Source organism: Camelus bactrianus, chromosome 22 (genome assembly GCF_048773025.1).
Source record: "Camelus bactrianus isolate YW-2024 breed Bactrian camel chromosome 22, ASM4877302v1, whole genome shotgun sequence".
Classification (NCBI taxonomy): domain Eukaryota; kingdom Metazoa; phylum Chordata; class Mammalia; order Artiodactyla; family Camelidae; genus Camelus; species Camelus bactrianus.
This window is the reverse complement of record NC_133560.1, coordinates 9,668,600-9,689,807: the sequence shown is the minus strand read 5'-3', so window position 1 is coordinate 9,689,807 and position 21,208 is coordinate 9,668,600. Positions and strand designations below refer to the sequence as shown.

At 36.9% G+C, this 21,208-nt stretch overlaps 1 protein-coding gene across 4 annotated transcripts in view; it reads left to right on the top strand.

The window, feature by feature from the left end:
• The window catches only part of CPEB4 (cytoplasmic polyadenylation element binding protein 4), a 62,484-nt gene that overhangs the window by 25,937 nt on the left and 15,339 nt on the right, over positions 1–21,208 (top strand). For 2 of the 4 annotated variants that reach the window (XM_010972273.3, XM_010972275.3), the window contains one exon: positions 11,150–11,200. The exons of 1 other annotated variant lie outside the window; for it this stretch is intronic. In XM_010972273.3, the coding sequence (XP_010970575.2) occupies positions 11,150–11,200 (51 nt within the window). Of the gene's footprint in view, positions 1–11,149; positions 11,201–19,944; positions 19,969–21,208 lie in introns of all 4 variants that reach the window. One more of the 4 variants, XM_010972272.3, reaches the window with a different exon arrangement.

The following is a 21,208-nucleotide window of genomic DNA, read 5'->3' as shown; positions in this document are numbered from 1 at the left end:
GGTGAGGGTAAAGTGGGGCAGAGGGAAAGGTGACAGGAAACTTTTTATTTTATTAGAAGATTAAAGAGGCTAAACATTTCTTCCAAAGATTCTTTGAAGTCATTAACTTTTTTTCCTCTTTACAGTTGTATTAAGGCTTACATATTTTATGGCTGTTGTGACGTAATTTTGTTTGATTCACATTCAGGGCCGGGATTGGTAAAGGAATAAACTATGTGTGACAGTTAACGCTTGGAAATACCAAATCAGAAGACAAGCAGCAGCCAGGTAGCAAATTAACAGGGGCTTTTCTGTAATCTACATTGTCACATTAAGTATTATGTACAATTTAAGGATAGGTATTACCATCTGGGCAAACTAATATTTTCCATTCAGAAATGAAATCTGAACAACGTTTAAGTAGTAAAAGTTCTCAGACTTTGTCAACAATGTGTCTGTGTTAAATATTAGGGACCTCCCTACAGTTTAAAAAAGTAGAAAGAGGTCCACCTAGAACATTTGTAAAGATCCGTTTTATTCATGCACCACATCCAAATTAATAATAGTATCTTGTACCTTCTGATAGTGTCACTTAATATATTTCTGTTAGTTCCTTCTATATAAAATTCTGTAGAGAGGTGACTTGCTGTTTCATTTCCTGACAGCTGTTAGAACAGCCCTATATGCTAATAATGTGCATAATGAAAACCCTTTTGATTATGGAGTAATACAATGGGGAATTCTCTGTGAAGGGCTAAGACTTTCCTCGATCATGTTATATAACCCTGGAGTACGTCCTTTGCTGACTTTGAGGGTGGGGAAGCAATGCTGCTTGATTCATAGTCATAAAAATATCCAGGATTCTCTTTCCATTCAGTTTAGCTACAGGAAGGATGGAACAGTTGCATAATTGTGCCGCAAAATTATTTTTTCCTGACATGCATGGAATTTCTACTTGAATATTGTGTGCAGCTGATTCATTTATCAGCTGTTGTATATGCCTGGTTTGTGAATTTCTCTATTCACTGCTCTATTTTTTTGCCCTCATGTTGCCACTATCCTCCATCCTAAAGTTAAAAGAGGGGAAGGAGAAAAGAAAAAACAAAAACAAAAACAAAAACAAAAACGGCAAATTTGTTGCTGTTCAGCAGTAAAAAAATTGCAAAAGGAATACTTTTAAACTAGTTTTAAACTATTTACTACTTTTCAAATCAGATACTGAGATGGCCAGACTGCCTCTGGGCTTCGCTATTTTGTCTAATAGACTGATTCTGAATTCAGCCCTACACCAGTGCACTCCGTTCTAAAAGCAAGGCTTTGTTTTATTCTGGGTATTACCTGGTAACCGGTCAGTTAAGAACATTAATGGAACTCTGAAGGGAAAGCAGTTCCATAATCTCTTTGGAATCCATTTGGGCTGATGCCAGTTGCTATATATCGGGAAAGAGAAGGAGGAATCTACCAATTAGAGGACCCTTTTTTAATTCATGAGAAACCGACAATAAAATGCAGATCTTCATTCTGAAGAGTAGCCATGATTAATTGAAGTATGGAGAACCTAAAATGAAAAAAAAATCTAACTTGTACTGGCTATGATATTCCAAATAATAAATGCCTGGTATGATTAATTAAACAGATTTAAATCAGCCACTTGCTCTTTATTGTAAATAATCAGACGTTGTTAGCTTCTAATACATTTTCCCAAATTGTAAGACAAAAAAAAGAGAAGAGTTTAGGATTGTTATTAAAACCTGGTTTTGCCATTAGCAGTTACATGGCTTAAGAGGGTCACTTCCCTCTAGATCTTGGTTGCCTCACCTGTAAATGGATGGATTGAACTTAGTGATCTTTAAATAACCATCAGCAATTCTATACAGTCTCTGGCATGGTATTCCTAAGTGACAAAACGGAAGGTTTTCGGGTTTAATGATGGAAAGTAGCGTGTGGACTTCATGTGACTTGGGTGTGGTGGCAGCATTTCTATTGAATAGCTGGCAAGAAGGGCTATCACCAGAAATCAATCAAATGCATTCAGCTGAGTGAAGGTTTTGTTTCTAGACTGCATCTTTCTGTTTTGAGGTAGGCCTAAAAATACTGTGTTCAGGAAGCAGTTGTTTAAATTTGGCCTTACGTAATGTTTCTGTTCTCCATTTGTGGACCACAGGGCCTCTTCTGCCGTGGGAATTATTTGATGGGGTCTGTGAACCTATCAGAACCAAGCATTCCAGTTAGGTGATAGGTTTGTCATGTATATGTGCATGATCATCCTCCAAATGCGCGAGGATGCTGATGTAATACGATTAAAATACCTTTGCAAGTGTTGCTGAATTCACAGTAGCCTTTTATTATTAAGGTTTTTTGTTGTGGTTGTTTACTTGTAGCATCTCCTGAAGTGGGGCATGCGGGCTTCAGTTGTTATGATGGGGAGCCTCTGGGAAGTGTCTTCAAAAGAGGTCTTAATATTTATACAAGATTATGAAACACTGCTGTAGAGAATTTCTCTAATTGTTCTGCTTGAAACTCCTGCCATTAGAATGTTCCCCAATACCAAAAAGAATGGAACAAAAAAGGGAATTTAATAGAGGAAATGGTGGGGAAGTAGACAGAGAAGAGTGAGCTGTCGCTTACCCTATCGGAGATTGTCATCTCCACCAAATGGCATCTTGGAACTTTGTCTCTGGCATCTGAAGCCATTTTTTTTTTTTTTTTTTTTTGCCTTTGGAGGCATGGTTAGGAGTGTGAACTGTTTAGGCTTCATCCAGCACAATGCCAGGAGGCAGGGGGAGTCATGTGACAAGTGGGGTGCATCCTGGAGTTGGGTAATATGGCAGTCTCTGTTAGGAGGGGGAGATGGCCTTCTTCAAGTCACCTGGTTTGGAAGTGCCTTACATTTTAGCTTCTGCTTATATTCTGGTTCTACAGACATTTGAGCATATTCCATGACTAGGTATAGTCGGCCACAGGACGCATTTGATGCTGGTCAGCGTGTTTCTTTCTTGTGGTGGACCTGCTCAGCCTGTATAGATAGGAAGCAGTGTTAACAACCAGTGTGAAGTGAAAGGGCAGTTGCTTCTGAGACCATTTCTCTGGCTTTTATAAGAATATATGCCCCTTCTGAGAATTATCTTTTAACTTAAATCCTTACAGTAACCTTTCATGTGAGTTTTGTGATCTCTGATTTACAGTGGAAGAAACTGCATTTCAGAGAGATACAACAGCTTTTATAAAGTCATTCAACTAACTGGTGCCTAGAGGATCAAGATAGGATCACGTAGCCTCTGGCTTCTGGTTTAGTAGTTTAGGTACTTACTGTGTAGCTTTTAAGAGAGAAACAAACATTTAAAAAAAAAGTTTACCTTAGTATACTTTAGACAGAATGTAAGGCATTATGGTTCTTAATTTCTGTTTAGGAGACTGGGGACAGAATTTTAGATCTGTATTTTATCATAATCGTTCGTAAAAAACATTCAGATCTCACACCTGCTGGTTTCTTATTAAGGGCTGCCTTTTTGGGGGTGGAGATCAAAATAGAACCACCGAAGGAACTTTTCCAAGCTGGCTTATTTTTGCTGATTCTGATTCACCAGGGCTGTCATGGGACTGAAGCATCTGTATTCCTGAAGTGATTCAGATGCGCTGCTCTCCCTCCTCACCCCCGCCCTCACTCCGCTTTGAGAAGCACTTTGGATACATACGGAAAGTCTAAAGCGAGGGGAGGCCGTTCATAAGACAAATACATATCAGGCATATACTGTGCGCCAAGCACTATTTTAGGCTGTTGGAATATATCAGAAATAAAAACTAAGACTCTTGGCCTCATGCAGCTTATCCTCCAAATAATTTACAGACATCTTTGGGATGTCCTGTTTATTAGTTTTGAAGGGTAAAAAGAGGAAGACTCAGTGCCTTGCGTATTGATAAAGGAAGTTAGGAACTGGGCCTTTGAGAAATAACAAAAGGTGAAATTAGATTAGATACGAAATTCAAGCGCGATCTTCGTTAAGTTTCAGTAAAGTCATCAGCATTTATATTAAAGAAGTGATTAGAGTTGTTGGTTGGTATGCATGCAGAAAGCCCACTGCTGGCTCTGCTGATTGCTTTTTGGGGTTTGGACTTCAGTAACCAGTGTTAAGAGGGACTTTTCTCATCTCTAAAGTTCTCAGCCATTTGCAAGCAACTTAGCCTGTGGTCCATAGGGATTTCATAAGTTTGTCTTGATCTTCATGTCAGTACAAAAAGCCATTTCTCAAAAATCATCTTTACCTTGGGCCAGCTCTACAATTATTTTTGTTAACTATTTCTTTTAAAATGTGTCTCTTAAAACACAGGCTTCTCTTAATCAACTGTTTGCAAGGTGGGAGAATTTTAATTTACTGTCTTGGCTTTGTTTCTGGATTACTTAAAAGCTTTTCTACTATCCATTGGTCTGTTTTTCCACTTTTCTTTTCGTTATATTATTATTATTATTATTATTATTATTATTATTATTATTATTATTATTATTATTATTATTATTTTAACTGGCTTTGGCTGGTTTACTTTGGATTAAAAACTATGCCTAGTTTTTTTTACAGCTTAAAAAATTGCCATTAATCACTGGTATCATAACATCCTCTTAAGGCAAGTTATCTTGTTGCTCTGTCCTCTAAATGTAGCGTCCAGAGTCAGAAGGCCTTTGGCAGGGATAAAAATAGCCTTCCTGCTTGCTGGTTTGTTGTTAGGTTTACTGGCAGTAGGAAATCTTTTGAATTCCTTAATTGGGTCAGCTCTGTGCTGGTGTTTCTCTAGACATTCTCTTCTGCCTGAAATTCTTAGATGATTTTAGATCTTCCAACTTTGCACCTGCCCTGAGTTAGTCAAAGCAATCCTTCTTGTATATGAAACTTCCCTCAATCTGTAGAAACATATCCCACTGACTTTACTTATCTTAAAGGTAAATGTTCTTTTTTGTTTGTTTGTTTTGCCACTGTTACATTGTTTTTCAGCTATCATATCGCAATTGAAAAATTAAATCTGAGCTGTTGGTACAAAAGGAAGATCTTCCTTGGGTTTTATTAAAAGGAATATTTTAAAGTTGAATTTTCGAAGTTTTCATTTCCTAAAATACTTCTGCTACTTTGCCAGTTTGGCTACCATAAAAGTAAAGAGGTTTTTTTCTCTTCTCTCCCCTAGAGAAGAATGAGATCCTCGTTTGTAACTAAGAACATTAGCAAACTCTCATTTCTCTGAAGCTGAGAAATCCCCCAGTTGGCCACTCCCTTCTCCACGGTTCCAGTTTGGGTCTTATTTGGCTAAGAGGAATCCTTCCTCTTTCTTTCTCTCACAAGTGGAAGATTGTTGATTACCTCTGGCTTACAGTTGGTGAGGGGATGGGAATTAATATTCATTGAGCACATACTCCAGACTGGGGGACTTTTCTGGGCGTTCTGTAGAAATTATCTCATGAGTTTCTCACATGTCAATAGAAATATCTTTTACTGAAGTTAAGAGAAACTAAGTAATCTGGCCTAGCTCACAAAATGGGATTGGCCCAGTTCTACCCTTTTCACTGCGTGTTCCATGGCAGAGAGACCACCAGTTGCTGACTTTGTTTCAGTCACTCATTCAAAAGCTATTTATTGACCATCTTTCTCTGCTTTAAGCTCTGGGATGCAAGACCCAAAATCTGTCCTCAAATATTTTGTTGCCCTAGAGGAACAGAGTTTAGAAACAGGTGATTTAAATATAGTATAACTGTGAAGAGTGTTGTATGGCGCCCATAGGGATACCTGAACCCCAGGTGGCTGGGGGCAGGGACTTTCCATAGGGTGTGAGGCCTAACAGGGAATCTACCTGGACAAAACAGGGGAAGCCGGAGTGGTAAAACATTGGGGGCAGAAAGAAAGGAGGGCATTCCAGACAGAGGAAGGAACCCAGGAGTTAATGGACCAGGAGTTCTGAATGTTTAGCCGATGTGGGAAGGGAAATGGCAGTGTGAGAGATGAACTTGAAGAGATAAGTAAGAGAATTCAAGTATTTTTTAGAAGCCCTGGCCTTTAAACTGAAAGTCAGATCCGTCCTGGAGAGGAGTTCTGTTTAGCCTAAACTCTGTGTGTGTGTGTGTGTAATTTAAATGGCTCTTTGGGAGGATGTAAGACTCTCCATCCAGTTGATGTCAGTCCTAGTCAGTTTCTCCTTTGTAATTTTGCATGGAAATGTCTTTACTGGAAGTTGGTTGTATCACAGATAAATCAGGAGGTAGAATAAGATTACTGATTGATTTGGGGAGTTACTTTTAGGTCAATAGAATAAATTATTAAAAATGATTACCTTTGTATCATTAAATGATAGAACATAATAAACACATTTTTATTAGTTCATATTGATAGGTGTTCTGCGTTTGTGTAAATATAAAGTTGGTATTCAAAAACAGTTTATTACACATTTCTTGAACCTTGCTTGCATCGTCCAGGTCCCCACAGCGCCATCTTGCTGCAAGTCTCAGGCAGTGTTGGTGAAAAAAACAGCAGATGCGGAAAGGCAGGTGGAGCACCTCCTTTAAAAAATTATTTATGGCAGTACAGCTTTGGCTTACTTAGATGTGAGCTAAATAAAATTAGCAGGAGCATAATTGGGAGGAGCATCCTTGTTAAATATGTGCATACATGTGGTCATGTGTGTAGATGTTTGATCTGTCTTAGATCTGGGCCTAAGTCCCTGCTTATCCTTCCCTTGTTAGCAGTTTTCAATGATGTCCTCTGAAAACCTCCCCCTTTTCTTTGGAGTATGTTTTTATACTGTGAGTCAATTAAAAAAAAAAGTCAGAATTTCACACTACTTGTCACTTTGTTGGACTGCATGGCTATGTTTTAGACAACCTTGCAGAGTTAGCCCCTCTTATCATTCCGTGGCCTATACCACGTCCCCAGCAATACTGGTGTGACTGGAAAAGAGAAGGTCATAGAATGAAACCTAATAGCACTGTAGAACGTTTGATATTTTTTGTTGTTTATATGTTTGAAATGGCAGCATTTATTATATCATTTCTTGCTGAATCATCAGTAGCAATAATATCTGGGTTACTTTTTAGAAAATAACTTATTTTATCTAATTTTGTGGGTGATAGATACATCTACTGCCAATATTTTAGAGTATTTCCTTCTAGTCTTTTTCTCCTTTCATCTCATTAACTTGGTTCCTTTAGTTAGCGTCTTAAAAAGAGTATGATGGGACATACTGTTCTTTTGAGCACCTCCTCCCCACAGCAATTCTTAGTCATTCTGGTTGGTAAATATTTGTTCTTTCCAACTTGCAAATGCCTAGCATAGAATTGCCTAGTCGGAGTCTGAATCTTTTCCAGGCTGTAGAATTTGGTAGTGTGGTTCCCCAGACTCACACTGTATCAGTTGCCTATATTTGGCTAGGTTGAGTCATGTCACCAAATATAGTGTATGCCTTCTCCATGATGTATGCCAGGTTTCTGGCTCCAAATGCCACAGCTGGCCTCCAGAGGCTACTACTTTCCTTGTCATTGTGTCCCCTAAGGTTAAGACTGCTGATCAGGCAGTATTTCTTTGTATTTATAACACAGTCAATACCAAGAGCCCTCAGAGGCTGAATTTCATTCACTAAATAGATTTACTTGCCTAAAATCCTAACGCCTGCCTTCTCCCTTGAGGAATTCAATTCTAAATGTGCCAAAACCTGGGTTATGTCTATAGATAGATGAATTATCAAAAAACCAGTGAAACAAAACCTACAGACACTGGGTTACATTCATATTTAGATATCTCAGTGATTTTTATTTTACTTAACTTTACTCATTGTGAAATGCTGGTGTTTTAAGTTCCGTGGAATGAACTCATAGAGTGCTTACCTGGTGCCCGAACAGGAAACTCAAGGTCCCTCGGTTTAAAAAAAAAAAAAAAAAAAAAAAAAAAGCTCTAGTTCCTAAAAGAGCCTATTACTTGAAAGAGATAAGAAAGTTAACCAGTAGCTGAAATGATTACCTAAGAAGGTTGGCTGTTACAACACAGATAGAAATAAAATTTGGTGAGTTAATCTAAAAAACGGGGTTTCATTTTTTGGGCAAGATACCCTGGAAAAAGGTGAATCTGAAAAACAGACAAGCAAACAAAAAAAGATTTGAAAATATCCTCCTTTGGAAACAAAGAAGAAGGGCCACTGTCTCAGGGGAAGGGACAGGATTGTCAGTAATCCAGCCATGGAATAGGAAATGCAGATATGCCGGTTAAAATCGGCATCCGTAGAGCAGAGAGGATGCTAGAGCAGAAATGAAAGGTGTACAAGGAGAATGTGAAAGGCTTGTAAAAGGCTGTAAAGTCCCGCGGTGCTTACAGTGGGACCTTTTGGAGGATTCCCAGAAAGGAAACGATACACGTTCTCCATAATAGATGTCATGAATGGATGACTCTAGACAGTTGAATGATTTAAAGAATTTATAGAAAGATTGGGCGGGTGGGGTAGGGGAGCATCATGAACGTTTTTTCTTAAGGGTTTTTTTTTTTTTTTTTAAATGTCACTGCTAATATTGAAAGCATCGCTGATGGTTTAACAAAATATTACAGGTATATTTACTACTCAGAGGCCAGAACTGAGTCCAGCCTGACAGGACTCATGTAATAAGAACAGGTCAAAAAATAAAAGCAAGTATCACTTTCAGAGTTAAAGTGAATTTTGCCAGTGATCCTTCAGTGCCCTGTTGCCTTAGCTGAAGGGCAGGAATACTGTATTCGGAAGTCTAAGGAGCAGAAAAGGCATCAAGGCTTCCCTACCTCCGGGGCGGAGGGTGGCATCTCTTTAGGAGATGTGTGTTGAGGCAGACTCAGATCCTAAGGGATATTTTTGTGCCTGTCATGTTGAGATAGTCTTATCTCTCTCTCCTTAAAAGCTACCCCAAATGTGAGTTTCTGATAAGGTGGAACTTGATTTGTTAAACTGGGCCAGCTAGTTTGGGAATTTGTCCTTTGGGTTCTCTTTGGTATCAAATAAGAGACATTATGGTTCATATGGGACAGCCATGGTTTCAATTCTCATGTTAGCATTACAAAAATTAAAATATCTTCTTAGAAATAACAGAATATTTTCTTCAGTTAATATTGTTAAATGTTTTTGTTTCTGTGTTTATATCATCTTTTTAAAAAACGTTTTATGATAAATAGAAGTGGTGATGTGTGATAGCTGTTTGTTCATTTACTAGAGAGTTTTACAGCTACAATATTTATGCAAATGTTCCATTATAGAAAATCAGCTGCTACTTTGAATTAAGTGATTCAGAAACAGTACTCACCCCACCCTGAGTTTTTAACAGTTAAGATCACATTCTTATTCCAGCATCTCAAGTCTGTGCTTTTTTTTTAAAGATATGCTTGTGGCACGTCGTGTGATCTGGGCTTATATTTAAAGCAGTTCAGCTGGAATTCACTGGATTTGGATACTTGGCTGTGTACATTAGCATTAAATAATGAAAGTAATTTTTAGGAAGAAATTGAAATATCAGAATTAATTTTTACCTCCTCCTCGCCCATCTCTCCCTACCTCACCTCCCTAAATAGAAACAAGCTGAATTTTAAGTGAAACAATTAGCAACTCAATTTTTAAAATCCTTGTATTTGGTTTTAAATTGTAGAAAAACTGAGTTCAGATTTTGTTTCACGTTGGACTCCCAAGTTTTGCGTATGGATTAAATAAAGCTATTAGCAACAGAGAACCATTTCATCTTTTTAATGGCATGAGTTTATTTCTGTGGAGACTATTTCAAAGAAGCAGGCTTTTGAGAGGTTGAAGAATAGTTGTGGCCTAAAGTTCCTTTCCAAAGAGTTAAAAATTTGTAGCTGTTGGATTGATAGGGTCACATATTAGCTCTCACTCCTGCAGTGTTTATTGGAACTAGGTAGAGTCTTCTTGGCATCTTGAAAAGCCTGCCCCAGCCTCTAGTGCTTGCCCACTTTTTCATTGTCTTGGAGAGCCTGCTGTGGTTCTGTGGGGTCAGAGTTTAGACTGCTGCTTCCTTGTAGTTTTGTAGTTTGTAGTCTGTAGTTCTGAGTCAATTTAAAATTCTCACACCACTCCTGATTTATAGAGTGCTGGACTGTGGTAGATAATTATCAAGTTCCTCTATCCATTCCTTAGATGAACGAGACTTGTTGACAGTTTTCCAGCATCCTTGTGAAGGCCATGTGGAATAATATGGTGGCGTAAAAATGTTGTCATAATGATTTTTATAACTTGTAGCATGAACTAGGTACATGGTATGTGGTCTGGACACCTCGACTTACGTGTAGAAACGCTTCCAAAACAGAAATGCATTGCCCCTCTTTACTTGTGGCTACCAACTTGGAAGATGGGGCATCCTCCAAAAATTTTAGAGTTTTATAAGCTCTTTTCCATGGATATCTTGGGTGCCCATTTTAGACTCAAAATGTAATTTTGAACCACTTCATAATTCAAAGGAAATTAACCCAGCATTTATTGAATGCTGTTGTGCTGCGGGCATTGTGCCACGTGTTTTGATGTTTTCTTCATGTGTAAGTACAATGAAATGTGTTTCTTTACCTTCTGTATTTATTCCCCAAAATACGAATTTAAACTCATTAGCATGTCTGTTCATGTAGGCCATAAGACTAGCACTTTTGTTATGAATCATATAAAAATTACCGCTAATTACCTACTTTTACTTTTATTTTTTAATGGAGGAACCGGGGATTGAACCCAGGACCTTGTGCATGTTAAGCACGCACGCTGCCACTGAGTTATTTACCTTACCCCCTAATTACATACTTTCAAAAAGCAGCCAAAAGCTACACATGAAAGAAAAAATTGCACATTTATGGGGGGGAAGAACGTGAAGGTTGTTATTGTGAGCTGGTATTAGAACATAATGGTATAAAGAAAGTTATTTTGGATGGAGATTTGAAAATTAGAATAACGAGATAGTTGAATATGAGGGAAATTTTGTTTTCCCACTTTCAGACTTTCTCTTTTTGAATGTTTGTGAACGTGCTGTTTGATACATCTTCTGACTCATTGTGTTCATTAGGGCAGCAAAGTTTTATTCCCATAATACAGCTTTTAAATGCCTTTTAATGCAGTTACTTCAGATTTGTTGTTGAATACGTTTAAACCATCTATGAAAAAAACACATTTAGTAACGGCCTTCTTTTACCCTCAGGTCGTCTAAACTATTCATATCCAGGATCCGATAGCTCTCTGCTTATTAATGGTAAGTGATAACTGATTCACCCCAGCTAAATTCACAGAACTGTTAGTGCCAGGTAGAAAATACAGTAGTTATGCTTCAGAAAGTGGAGAAATGACATTAGTTTGCTCTGTAATGGTGACTGCAGGTTACTACTAACCAATCAGCTTTTTTATGAATAATGATTATTCCTCCAGATCATGGCAGGAACTTTTTGAAACTTTGAGAGCCAACTGATTTGCTGTCTTGAAACTGGTGGCAGTGAGACTAACTGAGAATCCCATGACAACACACAAAGAGTGACTTCATCTGACATTAGCTTCTGTAGAGTGACCTTTGAAATTTCAACATAAACATTTCCATGTAGTTGGAAAAAAATGTCCCAGGAGAAAGGGAAGGTAATCAGATTAAAATCAGAAAAAGCAGCGTAAGACCACAGGGCTTGACACTGTGAAGGACGAGGTCATTCACTGCTGTCTGATGAGGACAAGGAAAGTGAAGTTTTACTGGCCTTTATTCTAGCGCCTTCAGTAAGTTCTTGCCTGTTCTAAATATTACCACTGCACAGTTGAGTCTCTTTATGTGCATATTAAGCAAACTAAATTTCATAGGGAAGGAGGGGCCATCTACTCATGAAAGGAATTAAAGAATTAAAAACTGTCTGTTTTCAGACTCACAGATGTAGAGAAGGAACTAGTGGTTACCTGTGGGGAGAAGGAGTGGGGAGGGGCAAGATGAAGGTGGAAGATTAAGAGATATAAACTATCGGGTATAAAATAAGCTATAAGGATGTATTGTACACTGTGGGGAATGGAGCCAATATTTTATAATAACTATAAATGGAGTATAACATTTAAACATTGTGAATCACTATACTGTATACCTGTAACATATTGTGCATCAACTATACTTTAATTTAAAAATATGATACTGTAAAATAAATGCATAAATAAAGTTTTAAGTGTCTGTTTTATAGTACTATAGTTTAAAATAATTGGGTGGAATACAGAAGTCTTGTTTACTCCTACTCTTTTCCTGTTGAATGTGGATTTCAGACTTGTGTGTTCGTAATGCCTTTCATTTGCCGAAACTTGACATTGTAAGTCCCACAACCTAAGAGATGTTCTTGACTAAATAGCTTTATTCTCATTATTCCAGGACAAAGCAAAGCCGAAAAATCCTACTCCTTGTCCAAGGAATGGGGAATTAAAAATGATTTTTATGACTGGATTTCGTTTTGGTTAGTGTTTGAAGTCAGTGTTCTGTAGAAAATAGAGTTGTTGAGCCGGGAAAAGTTAGGAGATTTGATTTATGAGAGTTACTGGGAGTGTAAGATCCCCTAGGGACTGTAAGAACCTCACTTGTTCATCAGTCTTTGGTCTTTTCATGCTGCAGCTGCCAGAAATAATGCCAAAGCATAATATGTCAACATAAATGTTTGTAGACCCAAAACCAAACACAGCGGTGACAGTGGCAGTCAGGAGAAGGGGAAATATTGGAAGGCTTCTTGTTGGAGCATGGGTTTATCTTTTCCTGTGGACCGAATTCCAGAGGCAGGTGCTGGAAATGCAGTGAGCCAAGATTTGAGATACTGTTGTGTGATCTTAGGCAAAATGATCAACTCTTCTTTGTCCCAATTTCTTCATGAAGTCACTAAATTAGATCAGTTCCCCCTGGGGTTCATCTTTGTTGAGTTGAGAAAAAGTAACTCTGGTGGGTTTTCCTTAAAGTCAAATTCACTTAATTTTTTTTTTTTTTTGAGTCTGTTATGATGAGATTTTTTTCCTTTTATCTCCCCCGTTGGTATCCATTTTTAAAAGAATAGATTATTTTTTAATGACCCTTACTTGGCAAAGAAAAAAATAAAGGTAACTTCCCCTCCTCTAAGCATTTTATGTGTTGAAATTTTATTGGTCAGTAAACTCTAGAAGGAGACTAGATGGTTCTTATTGTGATATACATGGAAATTTTATTACAAAAGTATACTGACTGAGGTTAACATTGTCTCAAACTGAAAGATAGGAAGATAAAGAACAAAGATGCCAAAGAGGGGAAACTTGCTGGCTCCTCAGGCAAGACCCAGAATATGGGGTTATGGCTGCCATAGCCTTAGGTCCAGAATTGAGCTTTGCAGGGTCCCAAAACTTGATTGTCGGGTTTGATCAAGTGTTAGTTCTTAATAACCATCCACCTAGGACTGGATGCCAATTTATGCATTCATAATGAGGAGTAAAACTTCTAGGTAGACCAGATACTGGTGTTAAGTGATAGGCCCATTCTCTCTCCAATAGCAAAGTCCAGATTGTAGAATATTGCTTAAAAATCTTGAAATTAAAGCACAGTGGGGATGGAGGGATGTTAAGACAATTCTTTAGTCACCTTGATTTAGACTTAGGCATTGTCCATTCTCTTCAGTCAGATTTACGACACATCTTCCATGATGGATTGCTTCTATAGATAGATCGATCTCATTCATGCATTGATTCGTAGTAGCTTTGTTTTCCTGAGAGCTCAGGTTTTGGGGCTCCTCATATTACAAGTCTAGTGTAAGGCACTAATTACGTTTAATGAAGTTAAATTCAAAAATCATAAATACTACCCATCTCATAGGATTGCGGTGAAGATTAAGTGCGTGTAAAGTAATTTAGCGTAGCACCTGGCGTATAGTCAAATTAAAATAATTCACGTCAGTTTGGGGAGATTAGGAATATTAGTGCTAAAGATAAGGAAAAAACACAAAGCAGGGGATTATGAGGAGTTGTAAAATTTGTCTGTGATTGAATGTGCTTTCTTTGTCTGTTAATTAAGATAGATAACCTGAAACTTACTTTATGCCCTTTTAAATGCAGTCCCTTCACATCTTAAATCCATTCAGCTTTTTCTTAAAACTGAAAATAAAAGCCTGATACATTGTGTTGCCTTATATTCATTATTCAATTTTAAGACTTTAAGAAACTATCAGGAGCTGTTCTTTCCTGTCCACCATAAATAATCTATTCAGGCTTTCAAAAACTAGAAAGGTGATTATATATATTCTACTTTGCTGCAGTTACATCCTTCAGGCTTCTGTTGAGTTGAAACTTTTCTTGCTTTGTTTGGATAAAAATCTGAATGAGCTGTTTCCTTTCTTTCTCCTGTGCACATTTGAATTTCAGCTATGATTTTTATTGTACAACTTGTTTTGAAATTTTCAAGCAACCTCAAAGCTTTTTGGAAAGAAGCGGGGTTTAAATCCTAAATAAATAAAAAGAAAAAAGATTCAGAGTAGTCAGTCTACCAGCTTCAGCAGTTCATATTGGAATAATACTGGAATTTGCACGTACGAAGATAAAAAGGGCTTACTCATCCAGCAGGTCAAGTTGCTTTTTTCCCCTTGGCTGTGCTCAATCATCAGTTTTCATACTATGCCGTTACCTTCGTATTCCACTCCTGGCTTGTAAAAGACATTGCCAGAGTAATTCAACAAATAGTAATTACAAATTATAGAGAATTACTGTTGTTGTGTTTTTAGTTGTACAGATTTTTTTTGAGGGGCATTCTTGGGGGGAAATCCTTGTATTTTAAATGTATTTAAAAAAAACTTTCTAGCTACTTTTTGGATACTGTATTTCTTTGCTAGGGCTGTCATAACAGGTCCCATAGACTGGGTGGATTAAACAGAAATTTATTTCCAGTCTTAGAGGCTGGAAGTCTGAGATCAAGGTGACAGCAAGGTTGACTTCTTCTGAGGCCCCTCTCCTTGACTGGTGGATAGTTGTCTTTTCCTGGTCTTTACCTGATTTTTTCTTCTGCTCATGACTGTGTCCCAACCAGTCATACTGGATCAGGGCCAACCCCAGTGCCCTTTAACCTTAATCTCTTCTTTCAAGACCTTAGTTCAAATACAGTCACATCTGGAGGTTCTGGGGGTTTGAGATTTCAGCATACGAATTTTGAAGAGGGAACACTATTCATTCCGTAACAGATACCTTTTCCTAGTTAGTCTTATGTAATAGGAATACAGTTAGAATGTCTATCTTACGGTTATGAAAAGCAAGCCTGCAACTTAGTGTCTCAGCTAAGTCAGAAAAGAGTGCTGAGCATAGGTCAGACTTCCCTCACACTCCCCCCGTGTGTCTTGGTTCAGCTCTGAGATAGACATCAGATTAAATGATTAATTTTCCATTTTACCTGACTTGAAGCTTTAATTTGCCCCAGAAAACTAACATTTAACCACCACCACCTCTGTGTAAAAGGGCTCGTGCCGTGGTACTTTCTCCCTCAACCTCCCATTTCACTGCTTTAGCCCTTAGGATTAGCTGCTTCAAAAATGAACCTTACGGCAGGGAAAGTTCTAGAACAGCAAAATACGGATGTCTTTCACTTAGAAGCATCAGCTAAAATATTTGCTTGTCCCAGAAGACGAGATTAGTAAGAGATCTTTTAAAGGTTAGCATAGAACAACATCTCTTAATTATAGTTCTTTGGAATGAAAGGGGAGAGATTGTTTGCTTAAGGAGGGGTGGGGGACGGAAATCTATGAAAAGAGAGGGTATAATTTACCCAGGAGAAATGTAGGTTGTAGTCACTTAATGAAAATGTATGTAGTGTGGTTCTATAGTTGCTACAGTTAGGGGCACATTGAAAGATCCCGATCCCTTCATGAAAAAGACAATATGAAAATGTATTGTCAACTCTGAAATGCTCTGTAGTCACTAGCAGTGAAATAGCAATGAAAAGCTGAGAGTCACTGTTGAAGACCAAGCTAAGAGTATGTACGTAGGAGTTTACTTTTGAGGAAGAGAGAAAACTATTATTTACTGAGCACCTGACTGTCTGACCATCATATATACACATGGGATCTTTTGTTATTCTCTCTTCATTTCTTCGTTTTATAAATAAGAAACTTTTCATTCATTTTATAGATAAGAGGGTTAGGGATATACAGAAACTGAAATTACATTCATTCTCTGCCCTTCTGTAAGGCAGCTCTTTATAAATAATTGTCTCATGTCTTGTCAGCATACTTTGGACATGGTTATACCAACAAGCCTAGTACAAACACAAGCCAGTTTTAACACAGGAAGTCCTGTTAAGCATGTATCTAAAATAATTTTGTGACAGTGAGCCCATTAATAAGTTAGGAGGTAATTTATAAAATCATTTAAAATGACTCTTTGCATCTTTGTTGAGTTGTGTGCTTCGGTCTTTGTAATGATAGATGATCGTCTGCTTTCTGGTTCTGCCACCTTTATTCTTTTGTTAACAAATTAACTCCTTTTAGCTTCCAGCCTTTGATTTATATCTTTTTAATTGATTTACTCATTTGACTAATTTCCCCACATACATTGGTTTTTTTTTTTTTTGGTCCTACTGGAAAAAATCCGTTATTTGATAATATCTTTTAATCTGAGCCCTCCCCTGGTTTTTCCGAGTAGCCTTGCTATCTGCCTTCTCAGCATGGGGCCAGCGAGAGGGAGGTGAAGCCTGAGTAGGATCAGTCTTTCACTGATCTAGAAGCTAATAATATTTTATTTCTTGTGGCCTAAAGGCCTACCAGATTTGATGAGATGTCCTCATGTAGGATAGGATGCTTTTCTTTAATGTATCATTTATTTGCTTTTAACGTAAATACCAAGAAGAAAACCAAAAAGAGCCCATTAACAAATATAGTAACATAGGCGCTCACAGTAGTAATAAATGTAAATAGTACAAAAAAGGGTAAAGCAAGAATGGAATCATTCTTCCTTTGCCCATCTTAGATCCTGTTCCCAAAGGTTCTTGTGGTTGTGTTTAGAAAAAAATATTTACGTATCTTCTCACATACTTATATTTTCTTTATTTTAGAATTCACACAATAAGAATCATACAATACATATAGTTAGAGAGCCTCATTGGTGCACAGGAATATGTGCTATATTTTTTAAATGGCTGCATTTTTCCTTATGAATATACCACTATTACGGATACTTTCTTTTGTGACTGTAACAAATTTTACAACAAATGAGAAAAAAGATACATTTTAAGAGATAAACAATATTTCCATATATGTATATATATAAATGTATTTTGAAAAAGATCTGGTAAGTCTTTCTATACCTTCTTACAAGTCGAGCATCTCAGACTAGTGGAATGTTTTACTAGAGGAAATTTAATGATGAATATAGGGCATTTGAAAGCAATCTGGTAAAGACCCTTTGGAAATAAAGTATTTATCAGTAGATCTAATAACAGCATGCATCTAGAAGTTATAAAAATTTATAGCCATAATGGTTCCAACCCATTTAGAACGTTCTTGAACCATTTTAGTACTGAACATTAAATTATTGAGGACTTTATAAATCAAAACTAAGAAATAAATATAAAAGCTAAACATAGAAATAGTATTCAGTTTAACTCTGATGGGAACTAGAGGATTTCTTTTTTCACAATATCTGAGGCTGGAAGTCTGTCTGACATGTTCCTCGGGAAAAGTGGTGAAGATCTGTGTCACAAGTATTTCATCCTAATATTTTTGAGCCAAGTATAATTTGAAATAGATAAGAGAAAGGTGCTTAGAACCTCTCTCATACATAGATGAAGTGGCACCACTTACCATTCTGTTAATATCTGGGTTTTGGTTACATAGGTGTGTTCATGTCATAGAAAATTCATTGAACTGTGTACTTATGATTTGTGTTATTTCCCGTGTATGTCACATGTCAAAATCTACATAAAAATAGTATACAGCATTAATAGCATTATAATAAGTGGAAATCAAAAATTTAAATATTCTCATTTTCTGTGCTCCAGAATGTCACTGTCATTTTATTTTCCCCAGTACTAATTTGGGCAGGTTTGTAGTTACAAGCATTGTACACCTATAGCTTGTTTTCCCTAAATATGGGAAAATGTTTCTAAATAGATTTTAGAATTTAATCTCAGAATTTAACCATGAGTTACATTAACCAGCTTGATTTTGTGGTACAGGATCAAAGTTTGAAAGTATACATTTGAAGACTCTGAAAGTATTTGAATTTTGCTTTTGATCTATACCTTTTTTTTTTTTTTTTTTTTGTTACTGTTCCTGATACTATTTTTGAACTAGTGGAAGCTATGAAAGTTTTCCCCTTAATTTTGTACCTTTAAAAGCCTACTCTTTTCAAATATCTATTTTCTTAGAAATCCAAGTAGCATCAATCAACTTTTTAAGATTGACAAGTAAGATTTTCAAATCATTCATTTCCCCAAACTCCCTTGTCTTTGAAGCAGTTATATGAATAGAATGTTCTTAAACAAGCAGCTACTCTTGTGATATCTGTGTCTTTCTAACCTCTGTCAGGTTCACTAAGTGAGAAAATACCTCCCCTCGCCCTAATTTAAGAACTATTTAAGTGAAAACCTTACTGCTTGAGGGAGATTTTATGTGGTTTTAATCCATTTACCCAAGTACTTCGGTGACATGCGGTGTTATCTAGTAGTGATAAAATTGTATTTTAGCGTGAGACATAATTTCATTTTGAAAAATGTGCATATGGTACTTGTAAGTTATAACTCAGTTACAACTGAGTTATACTTCCTTAGCATTTATCCAGAGGGCGAAGGATTAAAACCCTGACCAGTTTGTGTAATGATCTCTTAAAAGGTGCTGCAATTTCTAACTCAAAAAGCTATCCCAGCTTCCTGTTTAAACTTCCTCTCCAGCTAGGACCTGACTTGTTCCATATGCTTCTGTTCTGGGCACCTCTCCGTGAGCTTTCCAGCATCTCGAATTGTGATATTGCCAGGTCTGCAGTGCCCTTTCCCTGTTTTTCCTTTAAGGTCCCTCTCAAAGCCACACCCTCCGGTCTCTGACTCTTTAATCAGAACCAGTTTCTCCTCTTCCTCTGCTCCTGTTGCACCTAACATTTAACGTGCCAATTGCTGTAATAGAGACATTATCATTATTTGCTTATGTGGCTGTCTGGTCTTTAAGTTCCTTGGAGTCAGGGCCGCGTGCTGTTTATCCATAGTGCTTGGCAAGATCAGGCAGTCCAAGAAATGTTTGTTGACTAGAATTAGGGTATTTGGACAAACTGCACTTTTAAGTGTCAGTTTGTTTGAGGGAAGAGATTTTCTCAGCTTTCCTGATTTGAAGTTTATACTGCCGTTTTCTGAGTATTCATTTAAGTGTTGTATGTATCATGGTTTTTCTTGTCTTCTTGGTAGCAGCCTTGGTAATAAAGTGCCACACTTTTTACTTTTCAACATTTGGAACATGGTAGAAGGTTTGATAAGGGACAAGAAACTTTGGCTAAAAGGAGGTTCATAAGTTTCAAAGGTTTTATTTGTTATGATTTTCTTTATTAGGGAATAATTGAGAAATGGTATAAACTTGCTGTTTATCCTGTAATGGTGGAAAAAGTCCTGAATTAATTATTGAAATATCTACTGAATGGCTAGTTAGCAGGGACTTGTGGGAGAAATTCAGATCAATTTGGTAGGAGCTGGTTTAGACTGTGTTACACACTGCCTTAGTTTCACGCGAGTTTGGACCTTGGATGAGAGTGATAGCAGAAAACTTCCTTGAAAACAAGTAAGGGTCAATACACTTTTACAGTGTCCTTGAAGAACTTAAAAAAAAAAAGCATTAAATTGACCTCTCACATTCAAATTCCTTATTTTTTGAGATATTTACCAAGAAATGAGGAATTTAGTCAGTTTTTGTTTTTTCAGTTTCTAAAGCTGGTAGATAAAATCATGGTTGATTCTTCTGACAATGTTTGAAAGGTTGTTTTTTTTTTTTTTTTTTTTTCTCATTTGACATGCAGCAAGGACATATGGGCGAAGGAGAGGTAACATTATTGTTTCTAACTTTTGAATGTGTAGTTGTATTTGGAGAGGACCCAAATTTGCTCAGTTTCTAACCCTGGGGGCGGGGGGATGAAACATAGCTTTGATCCAGACATACTTTATGTGTTACAGTTAATGTTGTAGACATTCTAATTTTGAGGGAGTCAGAATGGGAGGATTTGGATTTGAATCTAAATAATTGCCCTATGTTTTAAACTCAACTTATTTACATCTGAATATTTGTTTCCTTTTTTTTTTCTTTCTGAAAAGACTTTCTTAGGAGAATAAAATTAAGAATCTTTAAAAAGGAAAATACAGTCTGACTAGACTCAAAATACCTGGTTATATTGGAGGTTCAATTATACCTGAATACTTTATGTCTGCTTTTTTTTTTTTAATGAAGTCAGCATAATACATTTGGTTTAAAATGAGATTAGCTAAATTAATGACTAGCCTTATAAACTTCGAACATTGGGGGAGGGGAAAGCTCTAGAAATTTTAGAAGATTTTTAAAAGATTCATTTCCTAGAGGTGCCTGAGTAAACTTTATTTTTGCCTCCTTTACTAGTTTTTCCTTTTTACAAGAGAGTTAGACAGTTAAATAGTTTAGCTTTAAAAATAAGTGACTTTTTGAGGATCCAGAAATAACCTCCAATTTTATAGTCATTTTTTATCTTCATTATGTAACTTTTTTGAACTGTGGTTTTAAAGGGTAAATTCGTAACAAATAAGCGGTGGTTGTTTGTGTTTAATAATGAAAGTTGAAAGGAAGACAAGTGTGGTGACAGAAAGACATTGGAATGTTTCAATAAAGGAAGAAAACCTAAGATACATTTCTGCAGGATCCATTAACAAATTCCTTATGTAGTACCTAGAAGTAAATCTGCAGCTGGGAAAGTGACCAAACAGTGCCTGAGAGAGAGTCTACAGTTATCTGTAGTTCTTTGTTTTGCTTATGATTTATAAATTTGTATTTTGCTGGGAGGTAAGTACGGGAAAGATATTAACCACACCGGCATCTCTGGTCTTTTCTGCTTTTATATTCTGTATGATAGGATTTTTCTAACAGCAAGCGTGATGACTAGTTTTTAGAATTAGATACCACCTGTAGCAGCTGATAATTGCTCAACTTAAAAAAAAAACAGCTTTTGCATGCCTAAAGCTCTTAAATTTTGTAAGACTAGACTGTAAAGCTGGGTAACAGCATTAAGTGGGTTTTGATAATATCCCATCAGTTAGGTA